The following is a 23,015-nucleotide window of genomic DNA, read 5'->3' on the forward strand; positions in this document are numbered from 1 at the left end:
CTGTAAATGAGTATTTTACTCAATTGAATGCAATATGGGACGAAATACACAACTATTGACCATCACCAAACTGCTCATGTGGTCTATGCACTTGTGATGCACTTGTTAGAGAAAGGCAACAAACAAACTATGTCTTTAAGTTCCTTATGGGCTTAAATGAGACATATGATGGTATTCGAGGCCAAATCATCATCATGAGTTCCATGCCCTCACTTGACAAGGCCTTCTCGCTAGTACTTCAAGAGGAGAGATAAAGGCAGGCTCGGGTTGCCATTCTTCCTGCTGCAGAATCTTGTGCTTTGGCGGCATCCCACAATCAAACCAAGAAGAAAGATAAATCTGACCTCACTTGTTACAATTGTGGAAAAGCTGGACACACTAAGGACAAGTGCTACCGGTTAATTGGATTTCCTCCTGATTTCAAGTTTACAAAGACCAAACAAGGAAACAATCACTCGACAAATCAAACCGCCAGTCACCTTTCCAATGGCAGTGCAGCAGAACTTGCTCAACTAGCTTTAAGTCAAGCTCAGATACAATAGCTCATATTTTTGGCCAACTCTCAGGCATCATAACTTAGCATAGAGGACGAGCAAAGGAAAAAATGCCTCACAACAGCCTTTCTCACAGCCTGGCCCTTCCAATCATGGCTCCCACATGGCAGGTATGATAATATACCACTCACCCTCATCCAAAACTCCTATCCTTTCCTCTGAACATGATCACCATTTTGCATCCATGACCACCTGCATTTCACACAAACCAAAACACATCACATGGATAGTGGACACTGGGGCCACAGATCACATGGTCTGCTCCACTACTCCCCTCTCTTCCATCACCTCCACTTTTCAAGTTTATGTACAAATGCCAAATGGAGAGAAAGCACAAGTCATTCACATAGGCACTATCCAGATTAGTAATGCCTTAACTCTCCATGGAGTACTGTGTATACCATCTTTTACTTTTAATCTTCTCTCAGTCAGCAAATTAGCTCAAGACTTTTCTTTGTGTCTTATTTTCTCTCAAAAACAGTGTCTCATTCGGGACCTAGCTACATGGACAATGATTGAAGTTGCTAGAGTTCGAGAGGAACTCTATTTCCTTGATTCCAATTCACTAGGAAGCTCTTTTGACAATCAAAGTCCAGCAACAACCAATTCTGATCCCAGTCATTTATCTCGTGTCCAACAAGTTTCAGCAAGTCAAGATTTTCATTTATGGCATTTTAGACTAGGGCATGTATCAAATTAAAGGTTAAATTCAATTTCTTCTCATGCCTCAGATGTAAAATGTATTGATTTTAATCAATCTGCCACTTTGCAAAACAGAAAAGAAATAATTTTCCTCGTAGTGTTTCTTCCACTTTTTCTCCTTTTGAGTTAATCCATTGTGACATTTGGAGACCATATTCACAAGCCACACCTCAAGGATATCAATATTTCCTCACTGGATGACTATAGCCGAATGACATGGATATTTTAATGAAGTTTAAATATGAAACTCGAAGCCTCTTGCAATCCTTCATCCAAATGACACAAACTCAATACAATCTCAAAGTCAAACAAATTAGATTTGATAATGGAGCAGAGTTTTTGATGCAAGATTTCTAGAATAAACATGGAATCCTTCATCAAAAGACATGCATTTGTACTCCTCAGCAAAATGGAGTAGTTGAAAGGAAGCATCAGCACCTTTTTTCCACTACTCGGGCTTTGCTATTCCAGGCCTCTCTCTCCCAACCAAATTTTGGGGAGATGTTGTTCTAACGGCAGTTCATTTGATAAATAGGATCCCCACTCCTGTGCTCAACAATCGATCACCTTATGAGATCTAGCTCCTCCTTCATATTCACATTTAAGAGTCTTTGGTTGCTTATGTTTTTATCTTCACTCTTAAACATAACCAGACCAAGCTAGATCCAAGAGCTAGGAGGTGTATTTTCATAGGATATCTGCTAGGGGTTAAGGGTTACAAGGTTTATGATTTGGATAGTCATAAGTATAACATCTCAAGAGACATCATTTTTTCGTGAAAATCAGTTTCCTTTCCAGCATCACCACTACAATTCTACATCTTCTCCATCTCTGGACTCCATTCTAACTCCCATCCCTTCCGTTGCAGACTTCCAAAATCCTCTTCCCTCATCTTCCTTTCCTTCTTTCAGTGATAGAGATCCACTCTTGCCTCATTCCCTTGACCTTGCCTTCTCAACCGACCACTTTTCTCCTGCTTCTGATCCTATTCCTCCCACCACTCTACCAACCATAACCTTACCCCCACCTTCCCATTTACCACAAAGTTCACCATCCCCTCCACCCCTGAGAAGATCGGATAGAGTCAAAAATCCACCTAAATACCTCATTGATTATCACTGCAACTTAGCATCTTCACCATCACCTCATCACTCCACTGCTCACCCACTTGAACATTACCTCTCCTACACTCATTTCTCTCCTTCTCACAAGGCCTATACACTCTCCCTCTCCTTTACCCAAGATCCTACCACCTATGCAGAAGCTGTTCTTTCTGAGTATTGGACCAAAGCCATGACAGATGAGTTAAATGCCTTGAAGGCCAACAACACTTGGACAGTCACTACTCTTCCAAAAAGAAAGAAACTAATTGGCTGTCGATATGTCTACAAGACCAAATTGAACTCAGATGGTTCTATAGAAAGGCACAAGGCCTGGTTGGTAGCCAAGGGCTACACTCAAAGAGAGAGATTCGACTTCCATGAAACCTTTAGTCTCGTTGCAAAGCTCACTACTGTTCGTGTCTTCCTTGCTTTGGCAGCAATTCACAATTGGCATTTGAACCAATTCGATGTTCACAATGCATTTCTCCATGGGATCTAGAAGAGGAAATCTACATGGATTTACCTCCAGAATTTCAGCCTAGGGGGAGTTGCGGTCAGATCAAAATTTAGTTTGTAGGTTGCACAAATCCCTTTATGGCCTTAAGCAAGCCTCAAGGCAATGGCACTCAAGATTTTCCACATCTCTCATTGTCATTGGTTTCTAACAATCCAGGTCAGATTATTCTTTGTTTACAAAGATTCATGATGGTCAATTTGTTGCATTGTTAGTATGTGTTGATCACATTCTCATTGGAAGCAATGATCTTAAAACAATTGACTTCATCACGATATATCTGCACAACCAATTTAAGATCATAGATCTTGTCAATCTAAAGTACTTTCTTGGCTTAGAAATATCAAGATCAGAAAAAGGAATTCATTTGAGTCAAAGGAAGTACACTCTTGAGATTTTAGAGGATGCTAGTATGCTCAGATGCAAGCCTATTAACACACCAATGGAATTGAATCATAAACTTTCTCATTTGGCAACAGATCCTCTCATTGACATTACAAGTTATAGGAGGTTGGTTGGAAGGTTGATTTATTTGTCCATTACAAGACCGGATATCACATACTCTGTTAACATCTTGAGTCAATTCATGGATCGCCCTTCACAATTCTATCAGCAAGCTGCACATCGAGTCCTGAGATACCTTAAGGGATCCATAGGCCAAGGCCTCCCATATTCTTCCAAGTCTGCACCATTCCTCAGGGCATTTAGCAACTCAAATTGGGCAGCTTCCTGAGACCCGAAGATCTACTACTGGTTTTTGCATCTTCTTAAGAGATTTTTTAATTAGCTGGAAATAAAAAAAGCAAACCACCATATCTAGGTCCTCTGCCGAAGCTGAATACCGCACATTGGCTAACACCAGTTGTGAGATTGTATGGCTAATAAATCTGCTGCAAGATTTTAATACCAGACATCCGAGACCTACCCTCCTATATTGTGATAACTAGGCAGCCATACACCTCACCAAAAATCCAATGTTCCATGAAAGAACAAAGCACATTGAGCTGGATTGTCATATTGTTAAAGAGAAAGTGCTTGCTGGAACCATTACACACCAGTATATGTGAGTTCAAACTTACAGCTGCAGACATTCTAACAAAGGCTCTACCTACTGCTGCATTCAATTTACTACTGTCCAAGATGAACACACTTAATCCGTGCGTCCTCCTTGAGGGGGAGTCTCAAGATTCAAGGAAATTGAGAGATAAGTCAACAAATAATCTGCCCCATAATCCTCAACCTGCGGTAGGAGCAGTTCAGCACTTTGAAAACATAATTGCCATATTTGGAAAGACAGTGCCCACAAGCCATCCTCCTTAATTTACTCTATGTCTCTGCTTAGATAACTTGTATAGGGTTTTGTGTTTGAACTTTCTTATCTTGTTTAATAGCCACTGCCAGTATTTTTAGTTAGTTTGTTTTATTCTTTCTTTACCTGTATAAATTACCCTCTCGGGTTCCTTTGTATTTTAAGGTTTTATAGCATATTTGAATATATTCAAACTTTCACAATCTTCTTGTTCCAAGTTATTTTCTCTCAATAGAATTGTAACTTATCTTTCTCATCCTTCGTTCAATTTTAACATCTAAGGCATTAAGCATAGTTTCAGGGTTAAGATGCTCTCCAATTCTTATCCGAGTTTAAGAAACTGAAGTGGCAAAAAGATAGACATGTAAAGTAAACTGTCTAGCTACTCTTTCCCATTTGAAGTCTTTAAACTCGAAAAATAACTTGAAGGATTCTCACCCCTTCCCAAGGAACTAAAATTAAAAATGATAAATATTTTGTTTAAAATAAAAATTTTACTCAAGAAAGTTTATGTACTGATGTGATTTAATATAGTCCATCAAATTATAAAGTTTTTTTTATTAAAAATATATCTAACCTACTACTATATTTGTATAGAAATAATCTTGGCATCATCCGGTCCCCCCAACGCACACCCCACACCCTACGTGGGGTTTGGGTTCACTAATCCCATGAACCGGGAGAAGCCAAAAATCCAACAGAAGCCCTCAGTCTGCAAGTCGTTTTCGACCCCAACCCCTCACTAATCTAACGTCGTCTTCGAATAGGAAGAACCTCCCCCATATCATCTGTCGGTTTCAGCACCAAAAAAAAAAAAAAAAAAAAATCAACTAGAGGGCTTGAAGTCAAGAGGAAGAAAAACTTTACCGAGAGAGAGAGAGAGAGAGGCTTATGTACGGTGGAGTGGGTGTTAACTGAAACGAATGTGGCGTGGGGAGTAGCACAACCAAGCTCTGGGGCTTATCTACAGTAGTGCAACCGTGGTGAGAGGCGGAGAAGTATGACTGAACGGTGGTGCTTAATGAAACGGCATGGCAGTTTTGCGTTATCTGTAACTGAGGAAAAATACATGGAAGAGCTGCTGGACGTGGGTCGCTTTATTTTTAGGTATGAAAAATAGAGGCTTGTCGTATGATTATAGGTGGCTTGTTGGCTCTCTTACACGATAGTTTCAGGGTTGGGCTACGGTGGCTGAGCAGAGGTTGTCGTCCTGGGTTAGTTATGGTTGGAATGGGTGCGTGGTGATGGAGGGTGGTGGCAGCGTAGTGGGGGAGGGCATCAGAGATGGAGGGTGGAAGCGGAGAGGTAAATGATGCAGAGGTTAAGCTTGCAGGTTTGGAGGAGGAATATTGGACGGTGGAGTTGATGAGGGTGAGAGTGAAGGCTAAGGTGAAGAACGTGGTGACGAAGAGGAGCCATAGGTGGTGGGAGCTTGAGAAGGAGGAGGTGATGGCGCCATTTTATTTGTGAATTAGTATGAGCTTGGTGTTGGTGTTGAGAAGGTGTTTGCGGGTTGGCGTTGGGCAGAGGGCTCCAAGGAGGGGCGGCGCTGTGGAGGAGTGTCACGGGGTGGTGCTGCAAGGAGGGACTGCGTCTTTGGGTGGTGCTGGGCAAGGGTGGCGCTGGGTAGAGGGAGGCAATGCGGGGTGGCGTTGCGCAGAGAGAGGCCAATTCGAAATGGGGCTCAATCCAAAACGGGTGTTTCTGTAGTAGGGGGAAAAAAAATATTCCACCTCAGGTGTAAGTGTAGGTTTATGAACAATTGTTGATTTGTAGAATTTTTCATTTGTATAAATCTATTTGTATAAAATTTATGTGTGAAACTTAATATTTATATAAATAAAAGAGGATAAAGAAAAGACATCACCCTGGAACACTTGCATGGCTGTCTCGTGACATTGGTGGACCAAAGATATGCTTTTAAGCTTTGGTGGGTAGCCCCCCTGCCAATATCCTTAATGTTGGATGTCGATCACTTAGATATTGATGAACTTTTTAGCAAAGGAGAGTTTGAATGGAATTGACATCATATATAGGAAAAGTGATCCCAACAAAATAGAAGAAAGCACCAAAGCAAAAGACCTCTTAATTAAGATCAAAAGAGACTGTATTCAATTACCCTCAGTTTTCGGCTAGCTTCTAAACCCTTATACCTACCATTCACAAAAGCATGACTGCATGCGAACCACACAGCATCTTTATTTCGAGCCATTTCACCTATATGGTTCCAAGATAATTTTGGCATAGACTCACAAAATAATTATGATTTTTACAAATTAACATGATATAATATCGATGTTGTAGAGTTTTCAGGTCAGCCTTTTTTTTATTGGCTGACAAGTGAGATCAATATGCCAGGTCAGCCAATCAAAGATTGATATGTGATATTAATTTTTCGTTAGTTTTCTAAAGACCGGAGATTAATCATATATATTTTGTATAAAAGTAACAAGAGATCTCACAAAAATAGTACTTTTATAAATTGATACAGTTTCATATGATATGTTAGATATACTTTATAATAAAAATAACTTTACAATCTAATATACCTCGTCAAACTATGTCAATTTGTCAATTTATTTTTGTAAAATATCTTTATGGTTAAATTAGCATTTCTCTTGAAACAATACGTTTGATAATCATCTAATCACATATCACCTATATTAAATATTGCCATGAGTCATGACCATGATCAACATAAAGAATTAATACACAATCAAGCATTAGAACATGAAGCTAGGGTTTTTTTTTTTTTTTTTTTTTTTTTTTTTTTTTTTTTTTTTTTTTTTCAGGAAAAACCCATGCACTACGCGGTACACTAGTGGAATACGTACCTAGCTAGTAGCTGGGACCTTGTGTACTACTCAAAACATCGATCATCACTGCTGAGAAAAAGCAGACAGATCTGCAGACAAGACATAATCCATGCACGCGACTCGCCCTGTGTAATTTGTTCAAGTTCATACTAACTAAAAAGACCTCTCCACGACTAATTTCAGAAGATAATACGAGAAGATTTCCCAAAAAAAAAAAAAAAAACCCTCTTTACGATTTATATATGTTTATTTAAATTTTACACAAGACTTGAGTTTGAGGGGCAACCGGCCATTATGTTCTCATTTAACCATAGACGCAACGTTTTACAATAAAATAAGAGAACAAGTTGTTTTCTTTTTTAATCTAACAAACGCTTTATACTTTAAATATTAAATTATCAATGCAAATCTTTTGCTAGTTTAGAAAGAAAAAGTATAAAAATAGTTATTAATTAGTGTACTACATGTATTTTTCGGTTAGGCTATGTCGATTGTGTAATAAAAAATCTATTGCGATGAATAAATAGGGTGATCTTATCTATTTAATTTTTAAAGGAATATATTTATGGAGTTTTGCACCAATACTATACGCCTAATTAACCCGATATAGTCATTTGTTTGTGAAAAGACTTAAAACACTGAGTAAGTAAGATTTATGTTTTCTAAGTTTTTAATTGAACTAGTCATGTGAAAAAGATAGATATATAATCTAGATTTCACAATATTTATTCAATATTTAATATTACTAAAAAATTTAGGCTGGATTAGATAACAAAATCCTCCTAACTCAATCCATCTCATTTTAATATCCAAATATTCCAAATATCACAAACACAAATACTTTTCAATTTTAAATATTTAACTTTTTTATCTAATCATTACAATTTTCTCAAACTTTCAAACAAAACATAAAAAATAATTCAATTTTTTCAAATCTTAAAACAAAAATAATATTAAAAAATAATATTTTAACTTTATAATACTTTTATTTAACTTTTTATCTCTCATTTTCTAAAATTCCATAAAATATATTAACTGAAACTATTTAACTGATATTCACAAACCATTTTTGTATTATTCATAAATTTTCTTATCTCATCTCATTATACAAACGAGATTTAAATGGACAACTATAAATATTATAAGATTTACTTTATATATCTATTTCACTATAGAGTCATATAGGCCCTAGAGTTCGGTAAAGAATTCTAAACAATCTAAATCCGACAAAGTGTTTCTTATATAATAAATAAAAGAAAAATGATAAACACGTCACTTTTCATAATATTTTATATAATAATATTTTATTTACACAATAATATTTTAAAAGGATGAGTATTTTTGTAAAATATCTTATAAAACTATCAACATTTTATAAAAATATTATTTCTTGTTTGTTTTCACAGATGAGATGAATTGAGTTGAGATAAAAGTTAAAAATTAAATAAAATATTATTAGAATATATTTTTTAATATTATTTTTATTTTAGAATATGAAAAGATTGAATTATTTATTTTCTTTTGTATAAGAATATGATAAAGTTGTAATGATTAGATGAAATGAAATGAGATGAATTGAAAATTTTTTTAAAAACAAATTAGAAAGTATATTATGTCATTATCATTTTACAACATATATTATAAAATATACTGTATAGATATCACTGCTCCACAAATAATTAAACTCTAGATTCCTTTGCTTAACTCAATACAATGGATTGAAGAGGCCAACTCCAAGTACAAAGTAATAAATAGTACTGGGGAATCTGATCATTGAGAATCACAAATATAGATTTGGTAAAAGCCAATACCATGACCTAGGCCTTGATTTAGATTTCAATTTCTTATCTGGCACAACTAGTCACTTTGGAGTTAAGAAAAGGACAAATGACACTTCGTGAGAGATAAATTTATTAAAAATAAATAAAAAAACACGTTTTACCTTTTAAATTTTATGTTCATTAATATTATGTTTCGGATTAGCTTCGGTCTCGGTTGGAATTAGACTCGTTGGATAAAGTGTTACTCATAGAGAAATATTTTAATCACAAAAGAGTTTTATAAAAATAAATATATAAAATGACATGATTTGATATGATATGTCAGATTGTAAAATTAATTTTACCCAATTATTAATAACACGATATTGATCTAATGGGTCCAATTCACCGAGCCTATTCCAACAAATAAATACTTAAGTTGATTCCAAAATAACTTGTTTTCAACAATAATATGATATATTAAGAGTATCCTTGTTGGAAGATTAAGGGGTGTAATGTAAGCACCCTTCAACCAACTGATAAATGTTTTACATTTTATAGCACCCTCCCAATAAACAATAAAATAATGAGAGGAATAAAAAGATCTATGCTATCAAATAATCATTTAAGACTGTGCCGTTTAGATAATGAGTTGAGATGTGATGAATTGAGATGAAAGTTAAAAGTTAAATAAAATATTGTTATAATATTATTTTTTTAATATTATTATGGGATTTGAAAAAATTGTATTGTTTATTATATTTTATATAAAAATTTAAAAAAATTGTAATGATGAAATGAGATAAAATAAAATAATTTCACTATCCAACCGGGGCCTAATAATAACTCCACAATAATGCTGGTAATTGAAATTTAAAAGACATAATAATAGGCATAAATAGTAAATTACTTCCTATGCTTTGTCGTAGGTTCAAATTTCTCTTTTAAGTTTTTAAAATAAACCTTTTACTCTTCTTGTTTAAAATTGATCAAATTAGTCATTCTATTGAAATTCTGATATTAAACTATCAAAACTATCCACGGCATAAGAATTGGAATGCCACGTGGCAAGGTCCTTATAAAATAAAAAGAAACTCTAATAAATACAACTATATTCTAAATATAAAAAAATAATAAATGTTATTGAAAACGAAAGTTTGAATTTAAAGAAAATTAAAAGAATGAGCACCTCTGTCAGTGGCCACTCCTCAAGGAATTTTAGTGGTTGATCAAAATTGCAACAATGAAGGAAAACACAACAAATAAAAAAAAGGCAAATAAAAAAAAGAGTGCCGCGCCAGCAGTGACCACTAAGCGTGCTCAATTTTTTTATTTTTTTATTCATATTTTTTTAATATTTTTAAATATTTTTAAAAAATATAAAAATATATTAATATATTAATAATCACTTCTTTAATTTGTAAGTAAATAATTTTTTTTTTTTTAAAAAAAATTACTATATCAGCTCAAATGAGAGAGCAAAATAGATATGATAGTATCATTATTCATGAAAATTAAAAAAAGAAGAAGAAGAAGGTGTGTGTCTGCTATTTTGAGCATTTCTAGTGGTAGATAGTTGATTGTTTTGTGTCTTGTTTTCGTTTTCAATTTTGGTTGGAGGGTAGATATACGGGTGCTTTCCACAAACTTTTTCAATCATTGGTGAAGTAAATGCCATTCATTATCTACAAGTCTGTTTTTTTCAATCTTTTTCTTTCCAAAAACACCACAAATCAAAGAAGTTAAGCATATTTATCTTCGATAACAAAGACACTTATCGAAGAAAGAATCGGGTCTTGAAGTCAAAGTAGCCCACAACGCTTTTTCTCAAACATTCTGATGCTTTGTCGAAGAGCCTAGTGCTACTACATCCACTCCATCTTCTGATGCTTGCACTCCATCTGCAGTGTATAGGTCAAACGAAAGAACGCAGTGTGGCCATGGCCTCTAACCAAGTGGGGCCAGGGGAGGGACTAAACTGGAAATTAAAGAAGATAAAGAGTTGGTGTGGTGTAATGTGATAATGGTGGGGAAGTGTGAGAAACAGCGGGCATTCAATGCGGACATGTTTGTATTGACCGGAAGAGTAAATGAGGAATTTAATGGGTTGCAAAAGATTTGCCTTTGCGTCCTAGCTGAGAGAACATAAACACAAGAGTGAAAAAGTGGTTGATAACGGTGTGGTAGTACTTACAGTAAGAGCAGGGAAGGGGTTTTGAAGCTAATTTTACTGCTGTGTTTCTTCCCCAGTTCAGGTTGTACTTTTGTGTGTATATATCTAGGGTGTGTAGTTTGTGTTGGTTCAAGTGTGGGTGTTTCAGGGTCTAATAATTTCTCGATTCAATTTCGTTCTGTCTGAAGAATTTGATTCTATGAGATATTTTTCTCGTAAAGTCCAAATCTTTGGACGAAAAATTTGGATGTCTAGGTTCTTTATCTCTGGTGGTTTTTAATTTGTTTATTCTAGTGGATATCACCATTAAGTGCTGGTGTTGAATTTGAATTGGGAGGCCTTAATCATGGGCCCTTTGAGGATGCTAAAGCTGGAATTTCTCTGATCACAATTAAAGGTTTGTTCCTAATCAGATGACCCTTTTGTTTCTTTTTCCTTTCCCTCTTCTTTGAGAATGAGCCTTGTTTATCTCACTAAAGTTCTGGGTGTTAATTGAGTGATCTTTGTTTCTTTTATGGTTGCTTTGAATGTCTGTCAGGTTGGTATAAAGTAAAGGCTCCTCAGCAGTATACCTAAAGTTCGAAATGTATGTCTGAGACTGAATCTCTGAGGCTAAAGATTTCATTTTGAAAAACAAAACTGAAACCCCATTTGCTTTCCATTCTAGTTTGAAAGATTTTCTGTGGAAAGAGAGGAAGAAAGGCATTCATATGTCACTATGGAACCCTATAACTCACTGTGCTGCTATAATCAAGAACAAGAAGAGCAGGAGGAGAGATGGTTCTGGTCTGACCGAGGAAGGGAAGAGAAGGCCATCGATTCTCCGGCAATTGCAGGAGAATAAGCTCAGAGAGGCTCTTGAGGAAGCATCTGAGGCTGGCTCTCTTTCTAAATCACAAGACATTGATTCCTCGGAGCCTTCGAACCAAGAGGGTGGTGGCGGTCTCGGGCGCTCGAGATCCCTTGCTCGCCTCCATGCCCAGAAGGAATTCTTGCGTGCCACTGCTCTCGCTGCGGACCGGACCTTTAGCTCGGAGGAGCGCATTCCTAGCTTCCAGGATGCCTTCAATAAGTTCCTTACAGCGTACCCCAAGTTTCAATCCACGGAAAAGATTGACCAGTTGAGGTTGAACGAGTATCGCCACCTAACCGAGTCGTCCGCAAAGGTATGCCTTGATTACTGTGGCTTTGGCCTCTTTTCGTATCTTCAAACTCAACAATATTGGGAGTCATCGGCATTTACTTTGTCTGAGATAACTGCAAATTTGTGCAACCATGCCCTTTATGGAGGTGCCGAGAAAGGTACCGCGGAAGACGATATCAAGACTAGGATTATGGATTATTTAAACATACCTGAAAATGAATATGGGCTTGTTTTTACTGTGAGTAGAGGTTGTGCATTTAAGTTGCTTGCTGAGTCTTACCCTTTCCAAACAAACAAGAAGCTTTTGACCATGTTTGATCATGAGAGCCAGTCTGTGAATTGGATGGCTCAGGGTGCCAAGGAGAAAGGTGCTAAGGTTCACAGTGCCTGGTTTAAATGGCCTACCATGAAACTCTGCTCCAGGGAGCTGAGAAAGAAAATTGCAAATAAGAAGAGGAGGAAGAAGGATTCTGCAGCCGGGCTTTTTGTATTTCCTGTACAGTCGAGGGTAACTGGGGCCAAGTATTCTTACCAGTGGATGGCACTTGCTCAGCAAAACAATTGGCATGTATTGCTTGATGCTGGGTCATTAGGTCCCAAGGACATGGACTCTCTCGGGTTGTCCCTCTTTCGGCCAGATTTTATTATCACCTCATTTTACAGGGTATTTGGCTCGGACCCAACTGGATTTGGATGCCTTTTGATAAAGAAATCTGTGATGGGAAGCCTACAAAACCCATCTGGACATACTGGGTCAGGAATGGTGAGGATCCTCCCGGTTTTCCCCCAGTACCTTAGTGACTCCGTGGATGATGTTTTGGCTGGAACCGAAAATGATGCATTAAATGTCAATGAAGAGTCCATCCCAGAAACACATGGGGTGTCGCAGATGCCTGCATTTTCAGGTGTCTTCACTTCCAACCAGGTGAGGGATGTCTTTCAGGCTGAGGCAGAACAAGATAACAGCTCAGACAGGGATGGCGCTAGCACTTTATTTGAGGAGGCTGATAGCATTTCAGTTGGAGAGGTTATGAAAAGTCCAGTTTTCAGTGAGGATGAATCATCAGAGTATTCATACTGGATCGATTTGGGTCAGAGTCCATTTGGGTCTGATAATTCTGGCCAATTGTCAAAACAGAAAGCAGGCTCACCTTTGCCACCGTTGTGGTTTTCTGGCACAAGAAGCAATAAGCGACTCTCTCCGAAACCAACCTCAAAATTATCAAAGAGCCCAATATATGATGACAGGAGGGTAAACCTCAAACTGCATAAGGATCCTGTGTTGTCCTTCGATGCTGCTGTGTTATCAGTGTCTCAGGAACTTGACCATGTTAAGAAGATTCCTGAAGAAGAGCAGTTTGTAGAATCATCTCGAATTAGTGAATATTACGCAGATTCCCAGCAAGTTGAGATCCAAGAAGAGCAAGTGCAGAGTGATACAATGTTGAGTTCTACTGCAGATGAATCCAGACTCAAGAACCAGAATTCCAGCCTTCAGCCTCGTAATTGTGAGCATTCCTCAACCTCTGAAATACGTCCAGAAGTGAAAGAAAGTGCTATAAGGAGAGAAACAGAAGGTGAGTATAGACTGCTTGGAAGGAGGGAAGGTAATCGATTTGCTGGTGGTAGATTTTTTGGTCTTGAAGATGGTGACCGAGTTGCGAGCATGGGCCATAGGATCTCTTTTAGCATAGAAGATAACCAAAAAGAAGATTTGAACCGTTTGTTTGTGTCTGGAGAAGCATCTAGGACTACCCTTGGTGATGATGAGTCTGTAAGTGATGGTGAATATGGTAACGAGCAAGAGTGGGGAAGGAGGGAGCCTGAGATAATTTGTCAGCATCTTGACCATGTTAATATGTTGGGTTTGAACAAAACTACCCTCAGACTGCGGTATATGATCAATTGGCTTGTTACCTCATTACTTCAACTTCGGTTACCTGGTTCAGATGAAGGCAACGGAGAGCCGCTTGTGCAAATATACGGCCCTAAAATTAAATATGAAAGGGGTGCGGCTGTAGCTTTCAATGTGAGGGAGGGCAGTGGAAGAGGGCTTGTTCACCCAGAAATTGTACAGAAGTTGGCCGAGAAACATGGCATTTCTCTTGGAATTGGTATCCTTAGTCACGTTCAGAGAGTGGATGGTCCAAAACAGCATTGCAGATTTGACCTTGATGATACAGCCTTGTGCAAACCAATGGCTAATGGCTGCCAAGATGGTAAAAATGTGTTCTTCAGAGTTGAGGTTGTTACTGCATCACTCAGTTTTCTTACCAACTTTGAAGATGTATATAAGATGTGGGCTTTTGTGTCCAAGTTTCTTAATCCATCATTTGTTGAAGGGGATGAATTATGTACAGTCCCAGAAAGTTCAGAAAGTTAGGATTCGGAGCTTGTATCCATATATGTTTTTGTTTTCATTTTGAAGATACAGCAACCCCAGTCCCCACACCAACGCTTTTAGCTCTCTGCGGGTGGAAATGCTGGAGCTTTAACCCTTCTGTAATGACACTGAATTAGTGGGAGATGTTGAAGCAAAGAAACAATGGAAGGAAAGGTATCGTATTGTGAAGTCTCTTTTTTTTTTACTACTACTACTACTACTACTTGAAATTCATATGTGAGCTGAGGAAGTAATATGGAATGTGAAAGAGTCAAAATTGATCTGAAAACCGTTTCCAATTTGTGCAATAGGTGTTTGAACTAACTATATTCATATATTTTGGTGTGCATATATATATATATATATATATATATATATATATATAATTTCTTTGCTAAATAATGTCTTTCATTCTATTTCGTCTCTCCTTCCATGCACGGTACATATTGATATTTTTTTTCCAATCACGAGCTTAAGGTTGCATTTGGATAGTGAGGTGATCTCAAATACTCTGTAAAGAAAATACTATAGACATAAAGGGATCCCACTCACATCTGTTTTTTTTTTTTTTTTTTTATTCGTATGTCTCCCCTCCCCTCCTCCCCCTTTCCCTCTATGCCTCCGCCTCCCCATGGCCGCCATGGTGGTTAGAGACCACCTCAAGGCTCGTAGAAGCCGCCGGCGGTCCAAGCGACATCGTCTGGCAAGGGGATGGGAGCTCCTGTGCACAAGAAGCTCGGAGGCAGAGAGGGAAAAGGGGAGGAGGGGAGGGGAGATGCACGGGAGAGGCGCTGCCGTGAGGGGAGGGGAGACGACGACGGCTTCTGCCGGCCTGTAGGTGGTCCCCGACCGCTATGGCGGCCACGAAGAAGGCGGAAGCAGGCAGAGACGCACTAGAAGGGGGAGACACACGGGGAGGGGGAAAAAGAAAGAAGAAAAAAAAAGTGGGTAGACGTGGCACACTTACCACATTATTGTGTGGGATCCTTTTGTGTTTGTAGCAGCTCTCATTTTGTAAAGAGTAGTAAAAAAATAATGAAAAAATATTGAATAATAATAAAAAATAATAATAAAATAATGAATTACTTGCTTGGGAGAGATGCATTCTCATGGTATTAAAATTAGAGATTTGCTAGGTACAAGCGGTTTAAGGCACCAAACTGCGTACCATCACTCGCATAACTTTTTTTATTATAAAAATAAATAAGAGAATGCCTTACATTTAACATTGGTGCGCGATTTGGTGTGCGAAATTGCTTGCAAAAAAATTTTTCCTAAAAAATTAAAGTGAAATAATTAACTAAAATTTGAAAGGTCTTCTCCCATTGAGCCGCTTACCTATTTGAGTAATTTAATATTATATTAAAATAATTGAAAGAGTGCTGAATTTGAATGGTCAGAAATATAACACTTTATTTTTTATCCATCCAAAATTACCAAAGGTTCGAGTCTTCCATTATTCCTATTTTTTTTAATTGATCCATTATTCTTATTTAAATATTTCTTACAGTTTCTCATTTTCTTCCTTTTTAGGATATTACTCTGGTGCAATTTTCTTATACAAGTCAAACGAAAATCTTTCAATCATGCCTATATTTTTTCATTTATAATTAACTTTTCTTAAAGATAAATTAATATAAAATGAAAAATGATTTGTATAGTTCTAAATATAGGATTGGACAACAGGGTCATGTCCCTTGGCTTGCCCTTGCATCCCACCCGACTTGCATCACAATCAAATGAAAAATCCGCCTAGTTTATGGAGCGGGCGAGACTGGTTAAATTTTTAGGCTCACTGCTTGAGTCTCTTGTCCTTTTTCTCGGTTTTCTAAGTGAGTCTCTCGTCTGTTCCTTCTTCTTCCTCCTCTCCTCCCTTCTTCTCTAAAGGAAGTCCTTTCTTCTTCTTCTTCCCCAAGCCGCTCCTATACTCCTCTTATTCTGACGTCATGGGTTTTTGGAAAGTCCTTTAGATCCCTTTTCTGATTGTGACATTGTCATTCTTTAGTTGCGAACCAGAGACTCACGGTGTCATTCTTTGGCCGCAAACCAAAGATGCATGGCGTCATTCTCTGACTGCGAACCAGAGATGCAAAATGTCATTTTCTTGTCACGAATCGAGGACCCACGACATCATTCTTAGGTCACGAATTGAAGAACATGACATCGTTCTATGGTGGTGCCATTCTCTGATCGCAAACCGGAGACTTATGGCATCATTTTTCTAGCCTTGAATCCATTGTGGTTCCATTTTTTGTTTCATTTTTTCGTTCAATTTTAGTTGGTTGTTTGGGCCTGGAAGGTGCAATGGAGGGAATGGCGGAAGAAATATTTTTTTGGGGTCTTTTTGTCATTTGGGAACAGAGGAGCGGTCGGTTCTTGCCCTCCATCCATCCGCCTGTATGATGGGGACTAACGGTTTTTCTGTAAGGTGGGCATGGTTGTCGAGATGGCATTAGGCTACCTTACCCAAGCAGGACCGAAAGGTAGAAGGGGTTGCTACCTTTATTAGAGATAATTGATTCCTTTTGGTTTAGTTTATTTCTATTTTAGTTCAGGTTAGTGTAGTTAGTTATTTAAAACTTTACTTTTCCCGCTTGTATGTGTTGATATAAAAGCAACACTTCTGTACGTAAACTTCACTTTTGAGTAATACAAACTTTACTCTGCATCTTCTAGGCATCAGTCTTAACAAGAATGCCAACAGCTTCTAGTACTCCATAACTCTTGTGTCTCATGATTCTCAGGCAGCAAATGTAACTTCTCCAATTAATCACCTTTCAAATAAATCTTCATTTACTTCTGTTTTTTCTATCAAAGCAGTCTCCCCTTCATATATTGCTCATGATGACTGGATTATAAATACTGGTGTTACGGACCATATGGTCCATTCTACATCTTTTTTCACTTCTTGTCATCCTGTTCACCATTCATTTGTTAAAATGCCTAATGGATTTTCTGCACCAGTAACACATATAGGATCCATTCATCTCTCCCCACAGCTTATCTTACACAATGTTCTATGTGTACCCTCTTTTAAATTTAATCTTCTTTCTGTTAGTCAACTAACAAAATCAACATCTTGTTGCTTAATTTTTTTTGGTACTGCTTGTTGTATACAGGATCTCACCCATTGGAGAACGATTGGGAAATGTAAAGCCACATGAGAATTATATATACTGCACAAACTAGATGATCCTGTTTCTCTTTCTAGAGATTTATATTTCAAATCTGCTCTTGTTTCACATTTTGATTTTTCTACATTTGATGTTTGGCATAAAAGATTGGGCCATCTCTCCTTTTCTAGGATAAAATTGTTGTTTCATCTTGTACCTAATGTTTATGTTAATAATAATACAATACCTTGTCCGATTTGTCCACTTGCTAAACATAAAATATTGCCATTTTTTTTACATAGTCAACATAGCTCCTCTTGTTCAATTCAGCTTGTACATTGTGATATCTGGGCCCTTTTCAATCTCAGTCATTAGATGGTTTTAAATATTTTTTAACTATTATAGATGACTTTTCTCGTAGTACTTGGGTTTACTTAATGAAGTTTAAATCTGATACCCGAGTGTTCTTACAATATTTCATTACCATGGTTGAGAATCAGTTTGATTCTAAAATAAAAACCATAAGAACTAATAATGGTAATGAGTTTGCAATGCCTCAGTTCTTTTCTTCCAAAGGCATACTTCATCAGTTGTCTTGTGTAGCCACCCCTCAGCAAAACTCAATGGTTGAAAGAAAGCACCAGCATATCCTCAATGTTGCTCGTGCTCTTCTCTTTCAGTCTAATATCCCCTTAATTTTTTGGTCAGATTGCATCCTTACAATAGTTTATCTGATTAATAGAATTCATTCTCCTCTGCTAGACAATAAAACCCCATATGAATTACTTTTCCAAAAGCCACCCTCATATTCTCATCTTAAGGTTTTTGCCTCACTTTGCTATGCCTTTACACTAACTCATAATTGTTCAAAATTTGCTCCTCGAGCAAGAAGATACATTTTTATTGGTTATCCTCTTGCTATTAAAGGCTACAAACTTTATGATCTTGATAGCCATATTGTATTTGTTTCTTGAGATGTTGTTTTTCATGAACACATCTTTTCTTTTCAATTCACAACTCAAAATCATATGGCTTCTCCATATTCTTATCCTGTTTTTCCTAAACCTATTTTTGATCACTCTATTTCTATCCCTACTCAATCATCTCCACATCAATCTGTGTCTATTCCTATTCATACAGATTCTGTTTTTACTCACTCATCTCCACATCAATCTGTGTCTATTCCTATTCATACAGATTCTGTTTCTACTCAGTTAGCTCCACATTAATCTTTAACAACTCCATCTCTTCCTAGAAGATCTTCACAAGCACACAAACCACCTGGTTACTTGCAAGATTTTCATTGTCATTTGGCATCTTTACAAGCTTACTCTTCTCCACCTTCAAATGAGAATTCTGGTTCTTTATCAGGTAAGCCGTATCATCTTTTCCATTCACTTGGTTATTCTCATTTGTCTTCTAAACACAAAGCTTTTACCTTAGCTCTTACCACCTTTTTTTAACCCAAATTTTATCACCAAGCCGTTAAACTTCCTCATTGGAGAGTTGCTATGGCTGAAGAAATTAAAGACTTAGAAACTAACAACACTTGGACATTAACTACTCTTCCCCATGGAAAGAGTCCAATTGGATGCAAATGAGTTTATAAAATCAAACTTAAATCTGATGGGACACTCGAAAGGTATAAGGCAAGGTTGGTTGCCAAAGATTTTACATAGGAAGAAGGTGTGGATTACTTTGACACTTTTTGTCTAGTTGCTAAAATGGTAACTATCAAGTGTCTTCTTGCAATAGCGGTTGCTAAAGGTTGGCATCTAATTCAATTAGATGTCAACAGTGATTTTCTTTATGGTGACTTGTTGGAAGAAGTCTTTGTAAATTAAACAAATCTTTGTATGGTTTGAAGCAAGCTTCAAGACAATGGTTTGCTAAGTTCTCTTGTACCTTTCTTGATCTTGGTTTTCAACAATCCAAAACAGACTATTCTTTCTTCACATGGCTTCAAGGTACTAGTTTTATTGCTTTACTAGTGTATGTGGATGACATCCTTATTGCCAGTAATGATCTAGAATTTGTCAACGCTTTCAAAGCATTTCTTGATCAGAAATTCAAGTTTAAAGAGCTTGGATCTTTGAAGTATTTTTCGGGTTTGGAGGTTGCAGGAAACAGCTCTGGCATTTCACTTTCTCAAAGGAAATACGCCTTAGAGATCTTATCAGATACTAGTTTCATGGGTTCTAAACATGTCAAAACCCCTACGGAACAAATCTTAAACTCTCTCGGGATGATGGTCCTCTTGTAACAGATCCTCAAGCAAATAGAAGATTGGTGGGTAGGCTACTTTATCTTACCATTACAAGACCAAATATTACTTTTGCAGTCCACACTTTAAGTCAATTCATGGACTCCCCTCAACTGCCTCACCTTCATGCTGCTCAACGAGTTTTGCAGTATATTAAGGATTCACCTGGTCAAGGGTTTATTCTGCTCTGCTAGTTCTAATCTTCACTTGACTGCATTTACTGACTTAGATTGGGTTGGCTGTCAAGATACGCGAAGTCTCATCATATGGAAATCCAAGAAGCAGTCCACAGCTTCTAGATCCTCAACTGAATCAGAATATCGAGCCATGGTCAACATAGTTTGTGAGATCGTGTGGTTGCTATCCTTGACTCATGACTTGCAAATTTATCATTCTCAAGAAGCTGCTCTTTATTGTGATAAGAAGGCTACCATTCACATTGCCAGTAATCTTGTATTTCATGAATGTACGAAACACATAGAGATCGATTATCATTTTGTTCGTAACAAAGTTCAAGAAGGAGTTGTAAAATCATTTCATGTGTCTTCTCATCATCAATTAGCTGATTGTTTTACTTAACCATTAGGCTTTCCTTTGTTTTCTTCTTTAATATCCAAGCTGGGCATTATTAATATACATGCTCCAGCTTGAAGGGGTTGATTCTTTTTGGGTTAGTTTATTTCTATTTTAGTCCAGGTTAGTTTAGGTAGTTATTTAAAACTTTACTTTTCCCACCTGTATGTGTTGATATAAAAGCAACACTTCTGTATTTAACCTTCACTTTTGAGTAATACAAATTTTACTCTGCATCTTCTTGGCATCAGTCTTAACAATGCCCGTTGTTTTGGCGTTTATGAGCAAAAAAATAAATATTGGTAAAAGTACACAAAATCTCATTATAGTTTTTGGTTGATAGATTCATAACTCTCAACTCTATTTATTGCTGGAGGTTTTTGTTGCTTTCACCCTCTTGCAGATCATGGTGATGTCTAATCAATTCATTATATAAAACAAAATTAAGAAATCAATACATCCTAAATAATCCTAAATAATTACATCGAGAGAGTTTACGGCTAACTCTCTTAATTTTCAAAGGCTGAGGACATACATTAGGAGGGCGAAAAATATATGATTTTACCCAACATCATCCCTTAAAAAATCTCTCATATAAAATGCATGCAGTTGAAGCTTATAGGTGTCATAGTTTGTTCGGAAAATCACATTATGAGCAGTGCTACTCTGCCACCCGAGTAGCACCGCTCGATGTTACCGCTAGTTGCAAAAATTACTTTTTTTTTTTTTCATTTTTCTATTCACATTTTTTAATGTATTTAAATATTTTTAAAAATAAAAAACATATATTAATACATTTAAAATCACTTTCTTTATCATTCGGTAAAAAAAAAAAAAAATACCAAGCTGTCAAACCGAGCAGTATATTTGGGGTGGCATAGTAAACTTTCTCATCACATTATATATATATATATATATATATATATATATATTTATATATTTATGCATACCTCGTGATTACTCTGTAATGTTAAATTTTGCATTAAAAAAGCTATCAAAATTGGCTTTGACACCCTAAATTATCAAACTTGGACAATTTACATTGATTAAGATAAGATCGGATCGACAAAAACTAAAACATTAATATATTTATAATGGCCATATCTTATACATATAATAGTGCAAATCTCTAAAATGTGATATTTGAGACATCAATCATTAGTTTTGACACTTTTATTATCAAAGTTACTGGCTACATTGACAATGAATTTACAAATAAAGGTTATATGCATGAGAGGTTATACAAACACGAGCAACTGTCTACTAGACTAAAAAAATGAAAGGCAAATAGCCGTCTTCCATTTTTAACAAGAGTAATGTTAGATACAGTTATAGGTTATGCAAGCACCGCACACTCTTTTTGAAAAGAGAGGGATCCACCATTACAAAATTAGTTTTTTCTTGTGGGTCCTATATTTACTCATTTTTTTCAAAAGGAGTACGTGGCACTTGCTCACTCTATGACTGTATCTAGCATTACTCATATTTTAAATTTTGTTTCAGTGATTATTCTAATTTAAGCACTGTAACAGAATATTTCGATATCAATACGTTCCAGTGTACCGTTTCAAGATTAACTATATATACACGTATTTTTATATGTATATATTGATAACTAATAGAATAAATACATGTATATGTAAGTGCGCATCATGTATGTGTGTGTATATATAGATAAATTGATGATTTATAAAATGAATATACGTTGAGAACATTAAAAGAAAAGTAGAGATATTAATGTCAAAAAATAATATTAAAAAAATTATAAATTTGAGTTGAGACACAAAAAAGTAAAGAAACAAAATTAAAAGAGCTGTGAAATTATTAAAAATAAAGATAATTAGAAAAAGAGAGAAGAAGGGGACATATTTAAAGTTATAAAAAGAATTAAAATGATATAAATACTTTTTAGATTTTAGAATTAATTAAATACTATCTAGATTTAAAATTGACAAAAATGCCATTCAAACTCAAGAAAAATACAAAACTACCATTAAAGCAGTCCGGAATGAAATAGGGCCCAAAATGCTAATTCTAGTTGGAATTTGACCTGAATGGCTGAAACGGGCCAGAATTTGGAAAGAAATGAAACGAAGAGATACTGTACTGGATACTACACCATAACGAAAAATTCTAGTCGGAATGACCGGAATGGAATGGAATTGAAAACTATGCTACAAATTCAATGACAATATTTTGTTCGAGTCGAGTTTGAAGATCCAAAAAAAGAGAAGAATTAAGGAATTGCGCACTCAAGGCGGACCAAATCAGAGTAGGTCTACTACCTGCATGGTGCAAGGCTGGGGGGACTCTTCCCTGCACCCTGCCCCACACCATGCGGGGGGTGGGGTTTTTTCCCCCTCCCCGGTGCCAAGGGCAGGGAAAAAAACCTCATCCGCCCTGCCCCCCCGCCTAAGTCAACACATTGAGCCTAAAAAAAATTTTTTTGTCCAAAAAATTTTTTTTGAACCCAAATTATAATATAATTTAAATTATAAATTAAAATTTATAAATGCAAAAAGAACTTAAACTCATTAGAATTAGATTTTGGATTGTCAGTCTCACATTGCTTAAGTATGACTATTGTATTGCCTTGGCCTCTTACATA

At 36.5% G+C, this 23,015-nt stretch overlaps 1 protein-coding gene and 1 long non-coding RNA gene across 2 annotated transcripts; both read left to right on the forward strand.

Annotated features, from left to right (window-relative positions):
- Window positions 1-11,533: 11,533 nt before the first annotated feature.
- Window positions 11,534-14,647, forward strand: LOC121242856 (the record flags this gene model as incomplete). Its single annotated transcript, XM_041140846.1, has 1 exon — window positions 11,534-14,647. A coding segment is annotated over one exon (2,925 nt), but the record flags the coding sequence as incomplete, so codon positions are not given.
- A 1,729-nt stretch (window positions 14,648-16,376) lies between these two features.
- LOC121241856 lies at window positions 16,377-20,664 on the forward strand. Its single transcript, XR_005935820.1, has 2 exons — window positions 16,377-17,013; window positions 20,531-20,664. It is a non-coding gene; the product is annotated as an uncharacterized LOC121241856 (long non-coding RNA).
- The last annotated feature ends 2,351 nt before the right edge of the window (window positions 20,665-23,015 follow it).

The sequence above is a fragment of the Juglans microcarpa x Juglans regia genome, chromosome 8D (genome assembly GCF_004785595.1).
Source record: "Juglans microcarpa x Juglans regia isolate MS1-56 chromosome 8D, Jm3101_v1.0, whole genome shotgun sequence".
Taxonomy (NCBI): Eukaryota; Viridiplantae; Streptophyta; class Magnoliopsida; order Fagales; family Juglandaceae; genus Juglans; species Juglans microcarpa x Juglans regia.